Source organism: Apostichopus japonicus, chromosome 9, assembly GCF_037975245.1.
Source record: "Apostichopus japonicus isolate 1M-3 chromosome 9, ASM3797524v1, whole genome shotgun sequence".
NCBI lineage: Eukaryota > Metazoa > Echinodermata > Holothuroidea > Aspidochirotida > Stichopodidae > Apostichopus > Apostichopus japonicus.
In genome coordinates, this window is record NC_092569.1 from 6,578,328 (window position 1) to 6,599,120 (window position 20,793).

Here is a 20,793-nt window from a genome sequence, read left to right on the forward strand (position 1 = left end):
AGATCAGTGTGTATATATATATCGTACATACTGCGTGTATACTACTGTATCATGTAGATCAGTATCTGTCTACATTGTTGGGAGTCGAGTTTCAGTGTGTTGCCATAGGGATGATTTGCACACGGCATTTCGCTCCCATCAAGCGATGCTTCTCTCGGATTCATTCTATAGACCCTTTAACAGTAATTATTTATATTACGATGTTCGTAGGTTAATTTCTTACCTCTGCAGAATATGTCTTGATGGGTGGACAGCTCTTTGCTCCACAGACAAGGGCAAAATGAATCAAAGGTTCATTCTTGGCGAGAGCTACTTTCAATCTTGGATCGTTCTTCTTGAAGGGGAGAGAGAGGGCGCCAACCGCTTTACGGTTGCTCCTCAAGATACCGTTTTCAATGTCTTGTAAGGAATATCTGTGGCCCCCAATGATGTAACTTGTGTAGTTAAAAAACTATAGAAGACAAGAAAAGACAGGAAATCTCATTATTATGAGCAAATACCTTCCTGCAGGAAATTGAGGCAACATTTCATCAAGTGTTGAAGGCTACTGAGCATAGTTGTGATGAAAACTTTGGGGAATGTGTACATGCCTCCTATCCCTCCATCTGCCCTGCCTCCCAGCCACACCCATCCCCCCCCCACCTTACCTTCATCCCCACTCTATTCAAATTGGCCTCTTTTTCTGTAAGTACAGAATTTTTCACATGAAAGAACTTCAGTTCTGAGAACGTAAGACGTATTCAGTTTCCATGTTTCATGCATCAGAATAGTACATATCCAAACATCAATCAATCAATCATCAAGATTATAAGTTTTTCAGACCTTTTTGGTAGTAAAGGGTGTGAAGACTCGCGCTCAAAGAAACGTCTCATGCCGGTAATCTGAACTAGTTTCGAAAGAGGTATAACAAAAGTGTTAGACACCACCATCGATCCCAGAAAATACACACACAGCTTGCTACCGTCGGTAATTAGACACTAGTGTACAGTCAATACATACAGCTATGGTCAATACCCACAACACAGCGTGGACATCTTAGGTCTGGATAAAAAATAACAAGGTATCACGTTTTATTACTGTCTGCATTTTGTAGCGACAAGAAGAAAACTTTTTCAGAGCGTGGCATGCGGTTCGGGGCGAGTCTTCAATGCCTTTAAGTGATTGTGCATTCAATACAGTGCAGTATCAGTTCTTTTCCATCTAGCCATGATACCCCTTTAACAAGTCATGATTCATTATTACATGTAATCAGTTTTCACAGGACAGTTCTGAAGGCTCTAAATTTTGTCTCGAAATAAAGTACTGTACTCCTGGTTCCTGTGTAAAACAAAACTGCTATGTACATCTTTGCACTTTGTATAGCAATTTGAACATTTTGCATAGCAGTTTGCGATGAGGTACCAGGATCCCTGACAACTGAGTGTGCTAAAGTCTGGAGAAAATGAGAGTTGTTGATCTGTTGTGCTCAGGGGCTATCTTGGGTGACTTTTCTTAACTACTAAACTCTGCCAAACACCAGAGTGGAGTTTACCTGGTTGATGTAGCATCAAGCTTTCCTATCAGCAGTCTCTTATACTATACTATCAAAACAAAACATCAAAACATATATACTGTATGTGTGTGTTGCACTATGTATGAATCTGTATACTACTATTATTATTGTATTTGAGTGTCATTTTGATTGTAAGAGATCACCTGGTACCCTACCAGAAATCAGATCTACCCAAAATGAGTCCATCGCAATCGTGAAATTTCAATTTATATAACTTTCTTTACTGGCATACCTTGTATCGTTGCCATAGGGTCCTTGGTGCACCCACTCGGACATTTCCATGTATTACGAGGGCGTTATAGATGTTGATGAAGAAGGCTAGTTTCTCCTCCTCAGAGGAATCTTCAACAGCTACTCTAGTCAGCTCAGCAGTTGCTTTGACATATTTTTCAAACTTGGGACTTGAAGCAATACCCTTATAGTCTACACCCTGCAGAAAGAGTTCAGTATGTACAGACAAAAAAGGCAATAAAATAAATGCATACTTGATACAGATACATACTTGTTTTACATAACTTAACTACACTTTTGGAGTCGGCAGTTACATGGCTGGTCTTACCAATGGGCCAGATGTGTCCAGGCCCAGGGTTTCCAGAGAAGGGGGGGGGGGCATTACATTGGAAGGCAATGAGTGAAGTGAAGAAAGTGACAAAGTTTCATCAAATATCTCTCCATAAATAATTAATTTCCCAATTACAGTGCATAGCAAATTATAAATCAATCGGAAGCTATGCATGCATCTATTATATCATGCAGTCCGGCCCCTTCACATGCACTGCATACATAAATTAACAGTGAACCTTGAGTAACATGTCAACGAAAGGTCTGCCTTGGTTGCCTCGCAGGCCATTGGGGTCCCCAACATTTACGTCTGGCCCAGTGTTCCAGCCCTATAGGGTACTCATCCCGTATTGAAGGATATAAGTAAAATGGCTTAGTAGGATGCTTCAGTGGTTTGAGTGTGTGGGGCTTGCAATTCAATGTCATTATCTGAAAGTGGGTTGTGTTAGGCTGTACAAATGTGTGAGTTTATGTCAGTGAATAAAACATAGTATGTATCTGAACATTCAATAACTGGAACTCCTTAAGTTTGAACACTCATTCTTGAAAGTAGAATACACAGCTGTCAGGAGTGAGGCTTTTATTGCCAATGAGAGCATGAGGATACCTTTATGTATAACAGTACTGATATACTGTATGTCAGCTTGTAATAATGGCTGTACCTTACTGTATTACTGATGCAGGGATGTGCTCACACTGGGCGACACCAGGCGGCTGCGCCCAGCAGTTCTGAATGCGGCCCAGCACAAACAATATTTTAAACATTTCCGCCCGGCACTTTTTTTATGATAATTTCACAAATGCTACCATAACCAAAATCTGGGAGAATACATGGCACAGAATAGGAAAACTAGCACCACCTAAGCATACTTCATGTGCAAAATTTGTCCAGTGGGGAGGGGACACCCCACCCATGAGATCCCTCTCCCAGGGTGTGGATCACACTACCGCACAATCTGCCCGGCACTCAAATATTCCTGAGCACATCCCTGCTGATGTTACACTAAATCACAAGAATTTGAAAATCCACTGGTACTAATTATGAAAAATTAATTATGAAGAATTACTACAGCATTTAAGCTTAACACACAAAAGCAGCACATATATCTCTGAGTGAATCTATGGCCATACGCACGGTATATATATTTAATGATTGGTTGCATACCTTTCCATCCTTTGATAGGAAGTCATTATATATGGACAGAATCAGCTTTCTCAGGCTCTCACTCAATTCCGAAGCTACCCAAGAAGAACACGAAGAGAAACGGAAGGAAAAAAAAGCAAGCATGATGGAACTCATACTCCATAAAACTTAATAACAAAATTAGACGTGAACATTGCAAATCTTTGAACAAGTCATGTACATATATGAAGTCACTATCCTGTTTCCAGGAGATGCCAGCTTTAAAAAGAAGAGTTTACTTTGCCAATGCCCTGAAGCTGTAACAGAGTTCATGCAAGGAAAAACAAACATGGATTTTGGTGTTGAATATAAAATTCCTTAATTTAACAGGAATGTAACTCAATTATTCTATTCTGCATAAACATTTATTTTCACCTACATCTAAATGGTCCCCTCACCCCCTCCCCCACCCCCCCCCCCACATCTTGTCCATCTCTTGGGTGCCGATTTCTTCATACTTAACGTTAAGACCAAAGTAAGAAGATGATGATACATTTAAATACTAGTATGCTTATGAACAGATAGTATCCAATCGATGCATACTTTACATATCCAAGTCTTATCATTAGATAGCTAGGCAAAGCTAATATTTGACACAATAGTGAGAACTTCCTTGCCAAGTGTGCCAACATTCATTCAATATCCTCTGTATACTGTAAATATATCTGGAAATTATAGGATGCTGCAAGCATGAGGGGAATATTATGAACTGTGAACAGAACTAATCCTGAAAGACACATTGCTTAATTACTGAATACTCCACGCTGCCTTAATATATAAACTCATTATCAAAAGTAAATAAGAACTTACCAGGCCTGGACTCACAATCAGAAACCAAACCAGAGTTGAGGGCTGAAGTTTCTTCATGCTCATACAGTCTACACAAGTTACTACTATCTGTGAATTCTCCGACCGGTTTTCCTTTCACAATGTGGAAGAACCCTTTATCGAACAGATGCTTACCAATTTCAAGCGCTTTGTCTCGATCAGCTAGGATATGAAGAGAGTGGAAGGTCAAATAAAAATCTTTTTTTTCTTTACTAGTTGTAAAGATTATATGTGACTTTACTTGTACATGTGTCAGATGATGTTGACATTTGACCCTCCAAAGCAAAACAACTGCATCTGGGACCTTGTCAAGTTAGAAACAGATGAATAATTAACATCTCACATCATCATCATCAATTGATGCAGGTCAGGAATCAGTGAGTCTTTGTTATAGTAATCTCAGGTACATAAAACATAACAACGACAGTTGTGTTGATCGTGCTGACTGTTGCTCTATAGCACGCTGAGCACTGTTTGACCTAACGTGCTGCATGGTGTCAGGTATTCAGTGCTTAACATAGCTGTCTGAGTAAGTGCAATTTTGCTTCTTAGACTTGGTCATTGTTTTCATCAAGAATAAACCCAACTTCTCACCAAACTATTACAGCAGTGTGTATGTAAGTTACAACAAGATGACAGCTATAATTCCTCTCATATATATATACAGGATGTACAGTACACCTTCTAAAGGGGGGTGGGGGTGGGGAGGGGGGAGGGAGACAACGATTAATTTCATATTGATAAACTACATCAGTTGCATCCTCACCTATACTTTTGTGTTTCATTATCCAATCCACCAAATCTGTCCCGGCAAAAGTATTCTTGTTGGAGAAGACAAGCAGGTAGGAATGGTCTTTGATGACACCACTGGCTTTCAGATCATCAATTAAAAGAGCATCCTCATCCTTCTCACAGGAGAAGTCAATCTCTCCTAAACGTAAAACGCAATCAAATGAGTCAATCAGTCGTCAAAGTGCATTTTGGTTACATACTACATTAAGTGGCCTGATATATGATCATCTAAATCAGGGGTGGGCAACCTTTTTGAATGAATGGGCCAGAGTTTAGGGGTGAAAGATTGACGAGGGCCGCACCTAACCAACGACTTGCTGTTGATTTCACACCTTTGATTCCGAGGACTTTCAAGCAATAGGTGTGTGTACTATTCTGTATTCACAAAAACATAATGTCAATACAGTACTACAGTTGATAATTAATGGTGATAACAGGCCTACCTGACAGCATCATTAGTGCAGATAAATTCTAAGCAGCTAGCTCTGTGTTTGTGAAGATGATGGGCCACAGAAAAATCACTGGCAGGCGGCATGTGGCCCGCGGGCCGTAGGCTGCCCACCCCTGATCTAAATTCTCTATGTAGACTGTACCATGTCAGAGATACATACAGAGATACACACTTGCTATATCCTCTTTCGTGCCTCGGTCCAGACTGCTGCAACATCCAATAGTGAGCGTGTAGAAGGCCTTACTTGTTTAATGTAATATTGTGCTTTACAATTAACACTTGAGCAATAGTACCAATTTTCCTCTGTCACAATTAATAAAAAAAAAAAGGAAGACTTAATTAGAACTATGTACATGTAGGCAAAAAGTGAAAACACTGCTCTTCCAAGGAAGATATTTTGTGATCAAGAATTGGGTTGTGAAATATTGGTGAGAGAGATGTGATTCATTTTGAACAGCAATTCTTACCATCCTGATCCTTGAGCAACAAGCTTTCATTTGGAATCTGAGGCGCATCAGACGTTGGCTCATTATTTCTGACTTCTTCAAGAAGCTGTTCAAACTTTGATTTGTCTTCTGTAATCTGCATAAACCAGAGACGACATGATTATTACTTCACAGAACATGACAGGATCAGAGGTTGTCCAGATATAACAGAAATAATCAGGCTATAGTTAAGTTACCTACAGTAGATACTTCTTGATACATCTTGAGGTATACTAGTAACTCACAAGTTTTGTTACTTGCTCATCTTGTATGGCAAGTGCTTTTCAGTAAATTTCCTTTCAAGTTATATTCATTTCATATTAGGTTAGTATGCCCTATGGTTGAATAAATCTTTTAAGAAACTTGTATTTTTAGTTTGAAATACTGAAGTTTGTATTAATTGGGATATTAATTGGGTGCAAAATTCTTATTTTATCACAACATAAGAATAAAATTAGAAATCCAATGCATTCCTAAACTTTTCAAAAGTGGGGGATCCCTTCCCCTTGGAGTTAGACCCCTCCCCAGGACAGACATTAGCCAACATTTGTGCCCAGAAGAATTCATGGTCTGATTACGGGCCTGTATTCGCTAGGCCTAACATTAGGCCTACAGTAGGCTTTCAATTTTTTTGGGTGTCTTCTTTTCCCTTTCTAAAGGGTGTGAAGACTCGCACACAAAGAAACGTCTCATGCCGGTAATCTGACCTAGTTTCGAATTAGGTGTAACAGAAGTGTTAGACACCACCATCGATCCCAGAAAAAAAAACACACAGCTTGCTACCGTCTGTAATTAGACACTAGTGTACAGTCAGTACATATACAGCTGTGGTCAATACCCACAGCACAGTGTATAAACGATACAGCTATAGACATCTCACTCAGGTATCATGTTTCATTACTGTCTGCATTTTGTAGCGACACAAACAAAATGTCACTTGCAAGCAACAGAAAGTTAACTTTTCAGATGACCGCACGCGGTTTGGGGCGAGTCTTCAATGCCTTTAAGTTCTAGCCTCGTACTCTGACAGTCTTGACACACAGTCTAAGTCCTTAGATTAAGAGTTCTGTAGGCTACAAGTACAAGTACAACTGGTACTGTGGTAGCCTAACTTGAGTTAGGATATTTTCATTTGTTACCAGTTCAGTTGGTATATACCCAGGGCCTACAGTAGGCCTACTGCAGTCAACGCAGTAGTGTTAGGTGGTCGATGACAAACTGAATTGGGCCTTGGTGAAGAGAAGGGTTGCAATAAACTGCATTTTTATTTCGTTAATTGCACTGTACGCCCATGTCTTACTACACTAGTCTTAGTCTTACCAACTTCTGAAATTCATCATTGCCACCAATAAGTGTAGCATTGAAGAATATCTGTGGAACAGTTCTGCTACCGGTTTTCTCTCTCACTTCTTCCCGAACCGTGTCGGCGTACGAGTCCAGGCTAATTTCATGATATGGCAATTTCAACTCCTCAAGAGTTGACTTTGCTTTTTTGCAGTGTGGACAACCCACAATGGAATATACAATGATCCTGCCCTTGATTTCAGAACTCATGATTTTAACATGAACGAGTTAGTTCGAATAATACGAACTTAGATTAACTACAGTACAGGCTGGCTATAGGACTCTGAATTCAACAATTGGAAAGTTGAAGTGCGACACCAATTTGCTACATGTTGTATTCAGGGAGTGCGTGCACTACTCACATCTCATGGTTAACCAGGCCGGTCCACCCGTTTCACATAGTATCATTCAATAATATTGTATCATAATAATGTAGCATTCACAATAACATTGTTAAATATAGGCATTAGTATAACATGGTGCAATCTTATATTTTGATTACAATTATATCGTCAATTTTTTTTTTATTATTACAGTAAAATGGTATGGTATACTAGCATGTGAATCGGTCCAAAGGATTCCCTCTCTTGTGCATGCACACGTGCCACCATTGACAGTGCAGTGGCGGAGCGTCCATACAGACAGGGGGCGGATGCCCCCCCCCCCACCCCCTCCGGCCTGACGGACTCAAATGGACTGCTGGCGCCCTTTTCAGCTTTTTACCACTTTTTACTTATTCGCGATTATTGACATTTTTTACTGCGCTCTCATCTACCTATTGACATTTGTCACATTTTTTTTGGTGTAATTTTCTGACAAAATGCTCTAACGGCTATTTATTCTTCGTTTATCTGCAAATTAGCAAGGCCCTGAAAGGGTAATTTCCGGCAATCTAGGGAGTATCTTTACTCAAAAGAAAAAATCTGTACGCTCCGCGCCAACCTGTGGTGGCGCTCCGCTTAGATAGTGTCAAAAGCGCCCCTGCAGACCATTCTTGCCCCCTCTGACCAATACCCCTATCTCGAAAAAGACGACCAGGTTCTCAGCGGTGTATCGATCACCCTCCCACACATCCCTATCAATCAACAAGAAGGAAAAACTCGTTATTCAATATTCAACCAAGATTCACTTTTTGAGTTCTAGTGTTTATGGTTTACAGACTTTAGTGATCAACGTTGGCTCCAAATGACATGTGACCCGCATCCATTTCGATATAGGGTTCTTATAATTGCACTTAGTACCAAGATGTATCGATGTACCCTCTCAAGTAAACCCTTCATCCAAGCTTTACTTGTGAGTTATTATATTTTAGAGGTTTTCGGACTTTGACCTTTGTTGTCATCAAATGACCTTTGATTTCCAACAAATTACAAAAAAAAAAAGTTTTGTACTAACCAAGCGGGATCTAAATAACATGTACGAGTAAGTTCATCCAACCTTCACTTTTTGAGTTATCGTGTTTGAAAGATTTTCGCCCCCCCCCCCTTTCCTTTTTTTAAAATTTCATTTCATTTTCATTCATTTAGCCTAATCATTTCCAGCAAGTAGCATCTTTTGACCTGCAGAATCTGATGTTTTTGTGGTTTGGATGTTGAAGATCATTCTTGGAATTACATGTTGTGCAAAAGTTGGGTCAATTGAGGCACTTGAATTTTAGACAGCGTACGAAATAGTTTACATCTGAGTAAAAAGGTTCATTAACAAGTGACGAAAACTTCAGGCTCTCATAGCCAAAAATTCTGCATGGTCATGATATCGAAATTGATGATGCTATGAATGGCCAATTTGTCAGCTATAAACAGTGATGGGTAGCGTGAGAACTTGTGAGAACTTCGATCTGGATTTAGAGACCACATTACTTTTACGATTTAGTGTATAAGTCAATGGGCTTTTAAATAAGCGTATACTACCATCAGCAACACTTCACGAGTTGCACAATATTTATAACGATGACGTAATTTATCTTCTTGACTACAGAACGTGCATATGATTTACCATATAAGGTTAGGCAGTTTGGTGCAAATACCGTATAAGGATTTTCCCAGGTGAATGTAATACGACTTCAACTATAAATATCCTGGACCAATTGAGACCAGATGCACAGCCACACTGCCACTTGCGTTAAGTTACATACATTTTAAAGTACGTGAAAGACGACCAATTGTTCATAAATACAATTATTATGCCTTTCTGCGGTCAAGATCCAAGGGGGCCAGGCCCAGGGAGTATTTGGATACGAACAAGCTCCGGGTGGCGTAAGGTAACGGAGGTCGGTGGTCAGCTCAATCGCCAGATTAAGAAGTTTGCAAGGGATCGGTAAGAGTATTCTATAATCCGTAGTAGTACAAGTACCCTTAACTTTAATGAATAGAGAATTGGTTACATTAGTCATAAGCTACATTTATTTAGCCTAGTACTATACTTATAGGCTATATGTACTTAGTATACGGCTATAGCCTTGCAGGCTAAGATAGGCTTAGGCTAGCTTGGTTCAAGGCGGTCGGCCCTAACGTTCATGTTATAGTCACTAGGCCTAAAACTAACTTGGACTGAGCTGCTTAGTACAGTAGTTGTAGTTGTTAAGTGTAGGCCTAGCACTAATATCGAAATGTGTCTGGCTGCGATGTGATTCTAACACATAGTTGACATCACCTGTGGTTATACTAAATGCCTAGGCTAGGGGCCCATTATCCCCAACTTCTGTTGACCAGCCTTTCGATATATGTGAGTTTTCATCCAGTTCAAAGTTGGACCTAGATATGCAGGAAAAATAATTAAAGCTGGTGCACTAATTGACATAGTCTGACCATCAGTTAGCCCATGCATGGTGAGTTTTTGTCCACGTCTGGGTACAGTATCACAATAATCAGTGGGTCTATAGGCCTAGTATATAAATATAGATGGCTATGTAACATTGTGGCCTGATGGCTAAGAAGTGTCTTAGGTAATCTAACAGACTTCTAGAATTCCACTAAATTCTACTTCTTATTGTACAGTTCCATCCATATTGCACAAATGTCAGACTTCTTCGTCTGACAGTCAGATGTGTTGGTAAAGTCCACTTTTCTTGGACTGTTATTCTTGTTTTCTTTTATGTACCTACTTTGTTTAACCAGTTGTTTAACTCGTATATATATAAGTGTACAGTAAGCAAGTCCTCTAACCTATAAGGAGATATTTTGTTTACGTGCTACTGTACGATTGCGAAATATCATATTGATATTTCGTCATGTTTTTTCCATCTACATGTTCCAATGCTGAAAACCTCCCGATAAGAAGCAGGGATTAAATGAACACTTTTATTATTTTTGAAGTAAACTACATTTACGTGTTTGACTATTTAATCTCTTCTGGAATTGTTTTGTACTTCTCTCAACGCTACAAAGTTCAGTCAACTAGTCGTTTTGTGGCTACGAATCACGTCTCTGCGTTCATCTCTGCCAATAAGATGTACAGTATAAAGGAAATGTGTCATGTTATCCACAAGGCTGCAGTACATATAAGAAGTACATCAGTGCCCTCACAGTCATGTGGCTGCCATGTTATTTTCTCAGCCATGTTATGCACCTGTTATCTTATTCACCCGGCAACTTGGACAAAGATGGATTCCTAGGTTTTCACAGTTAATTCAGTTAAATATGTTTTGTTTCTCTATTTATAATGTTTGCTCACTTATTCACAGTTGGAAATGTTATTTCTACAACACAGATGCAATTTGACAGAACTTTTCAGGGTAAATTCCAAGTGTATCAAGTTTGAGGGATAATTGAACAAGAAAAATGAGAAAAGTGAAGCTTTTGAGGAAGATTTGTCGACGTGACATTGTGGACCACCTTCTGTGATTTACTTCAGGGTATTATGCTAAGCCAGCTAAAATAGGTTTTTATCCAATCAACCATATCTTGAGTTTAATAGCCCAGACAAGATCTTGTGAAAGGCTTTGCACCTAATTTAAGTGTGTAATATTACAAGTGCTTTTCCACTATTTAGATAAACTTCTATATGTATAGTCAAATCAATGAATTAATAAATGAGATAAAACTATAAAGTAGCATCAAACAATTTCTAACAATCACTACCATTCTTATTTTTTTTATTGCAGGATTGCCAGCAATGCCAAGTTTGGTACCAACTATAATGCAGAGGCCAACAGAGATGTTAGCCTCCTCCCTTCAAGTATCCCAGATCATTCATGTAAGTACAGTACATCTATGAAACCTTTCTCAATATTCATTATGTTGTTGATCCTTTGCTCTTCTAGCACCATCATGTAGCTGCTTCAGATTAGTGTTAATAAGTATACCCAGCCACTGATGGTTGCTCACATGTATGTGTAATGTATTGATATGGTAATCGTGGTGTTCACTCGCACCCTTGTTTAAGTATGGAATCTTATTAGATGATAATTTATATGTGTACACCTTGTATTGACCTGAATGTGACCTCTTGAGTCTGGTAAGCAAAGCAGAAAGTGATCCTTCTCAATCGGTCAAGTCGAACCCGAAACATAACAGTATACATACTCTATCAAGCCATCACTGTTATAAAAAATCTCTTTCAAATGGCAGCCTTTAGTAAATCATGGTACTGTATTAAGTGTCTCTCTGCATGGAGGGTAAACTATACCTTGATACAGTAAAGATGATGCTATGTTTCCTTGTTCTTCATTTCAGATGAAGGGGACACTACCAGAAACTATCTGTTTATCCCATGTGCATGGAGATCATCGAGGCAGGTAAAGTAGTTCAAGGTGTACAATGATTTTTACTTTTAATTAAATTTTAAAATTTAAATATTAATTAAAATTTAAATAATAAAACATCAATTTTATAGATTAGCCACACTTAACTCAGTGGCTGGATCACCCAACCAAGCCTACAAGCCTCCCTTGCACATTGCAGTAAGGGAGCATGGAGACCCTTAGGCTGTAAGATGGAGCAAACTATCAGCCTACAAGCCTCCCTTGCACATTGCAATAAGGGGTCATGGAGAATTCATATAACAGTTTAGAAAGGAGGTTGAGATGTAGTCGGGGAAGGTGCAAGGGGTAAGGGGAGTGAATGATCAGTGGATGATCAACACTGAACTTATTTTCTGAAATTCAAAGAGCTGTCCATAGTTTATAGTGTAAGTGCCATATAGCACAAAGCTTCCGTAAGCCACTATATAGACATATAATACAGTATGCTCACACCACTTTCAAAACTATCTTGGTGATTTATTTCAGAGTGGATTATTTGTGACTGCTTGTGATATAATTAGAAGCTTTGACCTCTGCACCGCAGTGAAGGATCCAAGAAGGTTCCACTTTGTCTGTGAGGTAATATTTTGCTTCGGTAACAGTCATAAACATAAGCAATCATGATGGGCTGTAGGCCCTATGTGACACCATGCATAGAAAAATAGTATCTTAATAAGGTAAAATTGGAGGGACCTCATCCTTAGTGTAACGATGCTCTTTATTACAACAACGCAGCAACAATGATAGCAGCATTATCTTCTATATTCCAACAGTAGACGTTCTCAATAGGCAGCCTTTGAAAGATTTCAGTCTGGTCAACAAAAAGTTAACTGGCCCATAATCTTGCAATAAGCAGGTATGGAGACCCTAAGGCCATAAGCTGGATCACCCAACCAGCCTACAAGCCTCCCTTGCACAGCACAGTAAGGTAGCATGGAGACCCATTGGCCGATAGCTTGAGCAAACTATCAGCCTACAAGCCTCCCATGAACAGCTCAGTAAGGGAGCATGGAGACCCATAGGCCGATAGCTTGAGCAAACTATCAGCCTACAAGCCTCCCATGAACAGCTCAGTAAGGGAGCATGGAGACCCATAGGCCGATAGCTTGAGCAAACTATCAGCCTACAAGCCTCCCATGAACAGCTCAGTAAGGGAGCATGGAGACCCATAGGCCGATAGCTTGAGCAAGCTATCAGCCTACAAGCCTCCCTTGCACATAGCAACAAGGGGGCATGGAGACCCTTAGGCCTAACTTGAACAGCTTAAAAGCCTCCTGTAGAACTGTATCTTTTTTTCAAGGGAGACTCCATTAGTGTTTACACGGGTCCAAAAATCGGGAACTTGGTACCCGAGAGCCGTTACCCGTCGGGTATCCAGGTACCCAGAAAAAAATTGTTTACCCTCGAGTATCACGATTTTCAAGAAATGACAAATTGGATGCTATTAAAAATGAATCATATTCTCTACTGACAATGTTTTCATATTCAAAAATGTAGGTGTAAGATAAGGTATAAAACCTTCCTCAATAATTTCTATTTGCTATTGTTTCTTTCATTAACTTGTTAATAACTTCATATAATTAACATTACTACTAACATCGCACTGCCGTCGCTGCTTATGCTTGCTCTCCACGTCTATTGATCACACCATATAAATATCCAATTTTAGGCTCGTAAACAGTTGTTACTACTACTATCTAATATGCAGGCCCAGGGTTCGCATTAGCCGCGAGATTTCGCGATTCGCGCAATTCATAGGCGTACGAGGCGGGGGGCAGGGGGGGCAGACTGCCCCCCCAAATTTCCAGAGGACAAGAAATTCGGGCAAAAGTCCTGAAAAATTCGGGCAGCCTAAGAGGAGAAAAAAAATATATATATATATATTTTTTTTCTGCTCTTAGGCTGCCCGAATTTCTTGTCCTCTGGAAATATATATATATATATATAAATATGCAGTAGCTTGCCCGAATCTTTTTTCAAATTTTTGCCCGACAATTCCATGATTTTCTTTATTTAGCATCATGATGCCCGAATATTTCCGTGTAACACCACCATAAGCGCAGTTCATCTGGGCTACCACGCTTTTTGAAATCAATTTTTTTTCTAACTAGTCAATTGTATACCTGGACCAAGGGCGGCGGAACCGGGGGGGGCACAGGGGGCACGTACCCCCCACTTTTCCTCAGGTTAAAAATGTGCCTTTTTTTCTACATAAAAATTGAGGTGACTCAAGTTAGCAAGAGGCCAGGGAACCAGAATGAACACTCGGGAAGGGCCGTTTCCGGCCATCTGAGGGCTTTGTAAAACCAAAAATTTTCTAGTACGCTCCGCGCCAACCAATGGTGGCGCTCCGCTCAGATAATCGTGCATACAACTTTGCAAATCCTGGCTAAGCCCGTGACTTTTCATGAATTTCTGTGGGTCAAACTCAAAGCTATTTCGAATGGAAAAGATTTGTTTAGATATTAACAAGAAAAAAACTCTAATTCGAAAGATTCCTACATTAGCAACTAGCATGATTTCACCTCATTTTGTCTCAAAAGAAAACTTGTTCTTCGTTTCCCAATTTGCGCATTGGATATTGCAGTGCTAGTATGCATATTTTCCTTTGGGGGGGGGGGGGGCGTTGATGGAGTGATGTGTTTACACGAATAAGATAATACAATAAGAGTTATAAGGGGTACTAAATATAAGGCTGCATCAGTCCAATCGAATATCTGCAAAGTGCCCTTTGATGTCGGTGCCCCCCCCCAAGATTAAAAGTGCTTCCGCCGCCCTTGACCTGGACATCCCCAACATGAGTGTATATAAGAAACGTCATGTTCATGGACGGTGGGGGGGGGGGTGCCTACAAGCCTAGAAGTACAGGTTTATCATATTCTTTGTTATATTTTATACTTGTTTGTGAGACAAATTGCAGTCTCACCCGACACAGCGACATTATCCCGCCTACGTGTCGTTGAACAATGTATGTTTTTTCTGGAGGTAGCTGAGTACTGTGTTAAAATAATAAATAAGGTAACTAAATAGGAGCTTAAAAAGTATACTGTCCCATTTTTCCCCTTCAAAGTGATGGTACCATTTTTTCTTCTTCTAACTTACCAAATTTTTGGGGAAGTGTAAATTTCTAAAACGTGAGATTATAAAATAAAGAATGTTTAGATGCAACTTGCAAGGCCTCAGAAGTGCCGTTTCCGGCAATCTGAGAGGCATTGTGTGCCAAAAATTTTCTTGTACGCTACGCGCCAACCGATGGTGGCGCTCCGCTTAGATAGTGTCACGGGAACTTTCGGGCACAAAAAGTTCTGCCCCCCCAAACTGAAATGGTCCCGTACGCCTATGGCGCAATTTCATCGCATTTGTAATAAACGATCAGTAAACAGCCACTTGCTATTATTATTTTTTAGTTATCCTGTCTATAATCCGTACACATCTCGTAAAATTCCTTGTCAGCCTTTCCTTCCATGAAACAAACGAACGAATGAATAAATAATAACTTCTTCCACATGGTAGCCTAACACCACAGTAAGTCAATGAGAAATCTAGCTAGGCCTAACCATGTTTATTCACTGAAATTGTGACGCAGTTATAAGATATCCATGGATATTTTCATAATTGTTGTTACGTTCGACCACATGGTTGCCTAACACCACACTAAGTCAATGAGGGAAATCTAGCCTATACTGCTGAAATTGTGACGCAGTTATAAGATATTTATGGAATAATTTCGTTATTGCTGTTATCTTCGACACATGGTAGCCTAACACCACACTAAGTCAATGGGAAATCTGCCTAACCATCGGTTTGCCAAAAAAATTCACACTTTGCATAGGATTCGGGTAATAATTTAGGAATCGGGTAGTATGGCGTCGGGCGGGTACCTTCGTTATTGCTGTTATCTTCGACCACATGGTAGCCTAACAACACACTAAGTCAATGGGAAATCTGCCTAACCGTCGATTTGCCATTTTTTTTTATATTTTAAATCACACTACGTAGGATTCGGGTAATAAGTTAGGAACCGGGTAGTATCGCGTCGGGCGGGTACCCGGATACCCGGATAACCCGTGCAAACACTAGACTCCATGAGTCCCATGTTTTATAGCTTTCATGAGTGTTTCCAGTTGTTCCATGAGGTGTATAGCTGTCACTATTTGCATTGCACACATGAATTGCTAATTTTACCACTTTAAGTTACATTTTGTACCTAATAGTATTTTGCTCACCCTCATTGTTGTATCTTTGCTTTCCTTTCCTGTGTTAGCTGTTAGAAATTGTTGCCAGGGATTATATTGGTACTTTGAGTGGATCAGCTATGAAGCATCTCTTCTCTATCTTGGAGGAAGCTGTGGACCAAGGTAAGTGGAAACAGCCAGTCACTACGGTAACAGCTGCACTGATTGGTCAAATATTGTACACTTGATAGCTACAAAGTCTTCATAAGTGTAGTCTGTCTTTTTGCTTGTCAGGAGTGGTAAAGTGCTTTGTACCTGTTCATATTAATTAAAATAACTATTTAAACATGTTGGTAATAATGTGTAAGTAATCTATCACATCAACTACTATATTGCTTGTAGAGTCATTGTCATATGATTCCATTGTTATCATCCCTTTATTGTCCCGTTACTGAACGTAAAAAAATAACGGAATATCGTTCTACCGATTGTGGAAATTGAATAAAAAACTGCATCAAATATTCCTTTCATTTGCTTTTGTTTTGATTTAGTTGTGGGTACCCAGTTACATTTCAGACGTGTCATACGACTACTGACCGACATCCGAACCAAGATGATGTTGAATAAAGGAAGGCTCATTGGCAGCCAAGTGACATATAACTGTCGTCTGCACCTCCTTGACCTGTGGTTGGGGCAAATAGAACAAATGGAACTTTACCAGGTAACCATAACATTATCCTCCTTAAGTTGTCGTGACAACAGAGTATGATATATTTTGTCCAAAATTCGTGCATTGATACCCCATTAAAAATAATCCAGTGATAATTTATATTTTGATCTGCTCAAGACCCACCAAAAGTGTTTGTTATCCACTTTTGGGTCCTGCACCATAGTTTGCAGAATGTCCTTTGTAAAGCACCTACTCTTTGTCCTTTGTAATGTCCTTTGCAAAGCAACTACGTAGCCTTTGTAATGTCCTTTGTAATGTCCCTACGTCCTTTGTAATGTCGTTTGTAAAGCAACTACTCTGCCTACAGTACTGGCTACGTGTATAGACAGGACATAGCTAGTACATGAATTACTGTACTTCAACTTCTTAAGCATATATGGAATCATACACCAAAACAAAACTGCCCAGAACCTCAGATATATAATAATATTCAACAAACTTTATTCATGAAATATTTTTTAGTGGTAAATGTAAATGGTAAATGTAACCGACACTTTTCAAAGGAGACTACTTTGTAATATTCTCAACATTAGATGGACCAATAACAATTGGTTATCAAACGATGAGCTCTACAATGAAACCAACCAAACATCTTGGTCATCCATAGTCGCACATAGAAGATTGAGATTTTTCGGTCATGTAGCAAGACTCCATGAGGACGCTCCAGCAAAGGTTGCTTTAAGAGAAGCATTTAGAGATACTGCTAAACCAGTAGGACGGCCTGTGACTACCTTGCTTGGAAAAATAAAGTCGCAATTTAAGGAGGTTAACATTAACAATTTCGAGGAAGCAATAAACCTTGCACAAGATCGTGATACGATCACTGAGCATGTCGGATAGACGAGACTCAACTTACTACTACTACTACTACTAGATGTAAATGAAGTTATCATATTTTCCTTTTGCAGAGAGAAGAAGATGGTTTGCTAACATTGCTTGATCTGCCTCTGGCTTGTCTGCACAGGATCTTTAGATGTTTCTCCCAACCGAGGGATATCATTCATTTATCACAAACCTGCCAGCACCTACATACGATTGGAAACGACACCTTTCTCTGGGAAAGTTTGTTTTGGTATCATTTTACAGATGCACAGGTAATTCAATCATCTCAGTATCCCAAATATTATTGACTCAGTTTATAGAACGGTGTTAGTCCCATCCGGGGAGGCAGTCATTCTGTAACACTAAGCTAGCTGCCTTTTAAATTCATATATGTAGAAATCCCATGGGCTTGTAGCTTGTACTACACATTTGATGTGTTTGAATTTACAGGGTTATAGCTCATTGGATTTGCTTTATCAGATGGAAGACCATTTCAGGTGGACTGCTTCTGGATGCAAATACCAATTTACTTTAGCCAATCAGTGCTCAAACCTACCACCTCACAATGTTAGGTTTCATTCCTTGTTATGCCACTGCTTTAATTCTCCCCACTCATAGAACTGGTAACTCCACTGCAAGATATCATCAATTCTGCTATCAAAAGTAAATTAGAGGCTGTATAAATAGTTATTAAGAAACATAATAATATAGATTCGTGAATATTAATTTCAATGTTTGGATTGCAATTATGCCTGTTTTATTGCTTAAAAGAATCGTGTTGTAGACTTGTTTTATCATCATTACATGGTGTCTCTGTTGGCAGAACAACCCCAAGTTTGACAGCAAAGAATACATGCTAATAAGTTATTTTTTTGTATTTTTTTTAAATTAATTATTGTATTATGTAAATTGGACAATCCCTTGTATTACACGATTAGTTGAAAGCTGCAAATGGGTTGAGCTATACCAAGTGAGTACATGTATATAGACAGTTGTATGTTTGGTGTTGGATGGGAGAGCCCCCTTAGCACCATAAGAGGGGCTGGGTGGGGGGGGGTGGAAGGGGAAGACCTATTAACTGGGAGGTCATTGACTGTGACACCTGACTTGCCATAGTTGGGTTGGTTTTCATTCAAATATAATCCACACTTTTCACATATTTGCTATCTACAATTGTCTTCAAGCTTAGTGTAGCAAATCCAACATGTCCAGCAGAAATTGTTGAATGAATTGACACCTGAAGTGAACATATATTAGACTGATTCGTATGTAAAGAGGCCTATTCCTATTCAGGCCACGGCCTATTCTGATTTTTGTATGGAATCACCGTTTGACTGATCAAACTTAACATTAGGCTTGTATGTCTTTTGAATCATACATAGGAAGCTACATGTATTTTTGTTATTATATTTGTTGAGTAGGCATCAACCAATCTTTTGCTTTGCTCAATTTTTTTCAGCTACCAGCTGTTCCAGCTCTAAGCATCGGAGGCTACCTTGATTGGAAGAAAGGGTTTCAGAATCTGCGAAAAACAGAGCTTGTTCCTGACGCTCATCCAGAGCTGTTGGAGTTATGTGGTCATTGCTCTTGTATTTATTGGGAGGTAAGACACATCCCTGGTCTTCCTGTAGTCTCAAATCTTCTTCACACAAGCTCCATATATGTTGCTTATATAGCTATTTTATATCCTGTGCGATGTATAATGATAAATGAGACTTATATAGCGCCAAAATCAGTAGCCAAAAGTCACTGCTCAAGGCGCTTTACAAAGAAAGCAGATTAATTTACAAAAGAACAAGTGAAAAGATTGGTCTGAAGTAGACTTTTGAATGTAGAAAGTTTATAGCAAGTTCGAATGTGATCTGGTAACTTGTTCCAGAAATAAGAGCTAGAGTATTCAAAGCTTCTGTAACCATAGGTCTTCAACCGTGGTTTAGGAACAGTTAAATAGAGTTTGTTGGAGGAACGAAGTATATTTATCATGTACATTGGAAAAGCAACTTATCTTCTTACCAGTAAAATTTAATTTAAGCAAATTTAATTATTTTTGCTAGAACTGAAATACACTAACAGTTCAGCACTCAGACATAATGAAATCTATTTGATGAATGTGTGTTTTTTATCCTTGCAGGGACGATGTCACCCATGTTCTCGTGAGACAAACAAGGAACGAGAGGAACCAAGGCAGGAGAATCGAGAGATTTCCACAATGACCTTTACTCCTCAAGAGCTTATATCAAGGACCATTATGCTTTGAATACCCTTAAAGTAGGGAAAAAGTAGGGAACTGAGGGTAGGCTGTTTACAGTTTTAATTTTGATTTAATTAATTTGATTTAATTTTAGTATTGAAACTGTGACAATATTCAGGACCTTGAATTAAAATACCAGCCTGCCTGTCATTCCTTAGCTTTGTGCATTGTTAGAGTCACTGCCATTTGTACATTCTTTGCTGAATAATACTAAAGGAATCGATGCAATGCTGATTGCACCTGTGCCTGTGCATTTTGTATGTGTTTGTATATATGTAACAGCTTGGGTATGTGTACTTGATACTTGGTATGTAGATCCCCATGGCAACTAAAGAGACCATTTGAAAATTTGTTACAAGGTCATGAGAGGTCAATCTTTCTTTGAAGTGTAGGTCAAAGTCTAAAAACATTGTAAACATGATAATTTCAAAGACTAAAATATTGTGGTAAAGTGAGTACAAGTCTGATCTCCTGTTAAAGATGATTACATATCAAAAATTAAAGCTATGAGTGAACTTGGAACTATTATGTATAAATGTATTTATCTCCGGTCCACCTACCATGTTTCCATATTATATGTCACTACAAGCCCATCCTATTTTGCAAATAGGAATTGGGGCTGAATTTGTAATTGTCATTAAATGTTGAAATGAGCAATTAGAAGTAAATTTAAAACTCCTTTGGCTAAAAATATAAAAATGTATTATTTTAACTGAACATGGACTTTGTAACTTGGTTGTATTAGTGAAATGTAAACCCAGCTATGTACATGACCTCAAAATGTAACTCCTTTGATGGGATGGTCCATTTCTTCTTTGTTTTTAAATTACCTCCAGTTTTGAAAATGTGAATATGTGACAACATTTTCTTCTCAATCA

General features: G+C 39.1%; 2 protein-coding genes and 1 long non-coding RNA gene across 3 annotated transcripts in view; 1 reads left to right on the top strand and 2 right to left on the bottom strand.

Moving 5' to 3' along the window:
- LOC139973070 (uncharacterized) overlaps positions 1-7,549 on the bottom strand; it is a 24,022-nt gene extending 16,473 nt beyond the window's left edge. The window contains exons 1-7 of the mRNA XM_071979447.1: positions 7,173-7,549; positions 5,835-5,949; positions 4,891-5,055; positions 4,107-4,286; positions 3,279-3,352; positions 1,785-1,982; positions 224-451 (exon numbers count right to left, since the gene is read on the bottom strand). Coding sequence (XP_071835548.1) covers positions 224-451; positions 1,785-1,982; positions 3,279-3,352; positions 4,107-4,286; positions 4,891-5,055; positions 5,835-5,949; positions 7,173-7,406 — 1,194 coding nt within the window. The 5' untranslated portion in view covers positions 7,407-7,549. The remainder of the gene's footprint in view (positions 1-223; positions 452-1,784; positions 1,983-3,278; positions 3,353-4,106; positions 4,287-4,890; positions 5,056-5,834; positions 5,950-7,172) is intronic.
- Positions 7,550-9,203: 1,654 nt separating this feature from the next.
- Positions 9,204-20,179, top strand: LOC139973110 (F-box only protein 32-like). The gene is made up of 9 exons (XM_071979539.1): positions 9,204-9,512; positions 11,299-11,390; positions 11,870-11,931; positions 12,424-12,516; positions 16,202-16,295; positions 16,664-16,833; positions 17,751-17,936; positions 19,124-19,267; positions 19,796-20,179. The coding sequence occupies exons 1-9, from the start codon at positions 9,379-9,381 to the stop codon at positions 19,919-19,921; spliced, it is 1,101 nt and encodes a 366-aa protein (XP_071835640.1). The 5' UTR covers positions 9,204-9,378; the 3' UTR covers positions 19,922-20,179.
- On the bottom strand, positions 15,758-16,193 carry LOC139973111 (uncharacterized). The gene is made up of 2 exons (XR_011795142.1): positions 15,994-16,193; positions 15,758-15,818 (listed from the first exon to the last, which is right to left on the bottom strand). It is a non-coding gene; the product is annotated as an uncharacterized lncRNA (long non-coding RNA).
- Positions 20,180-20,793: the final 614 nt, after the last annotated feature.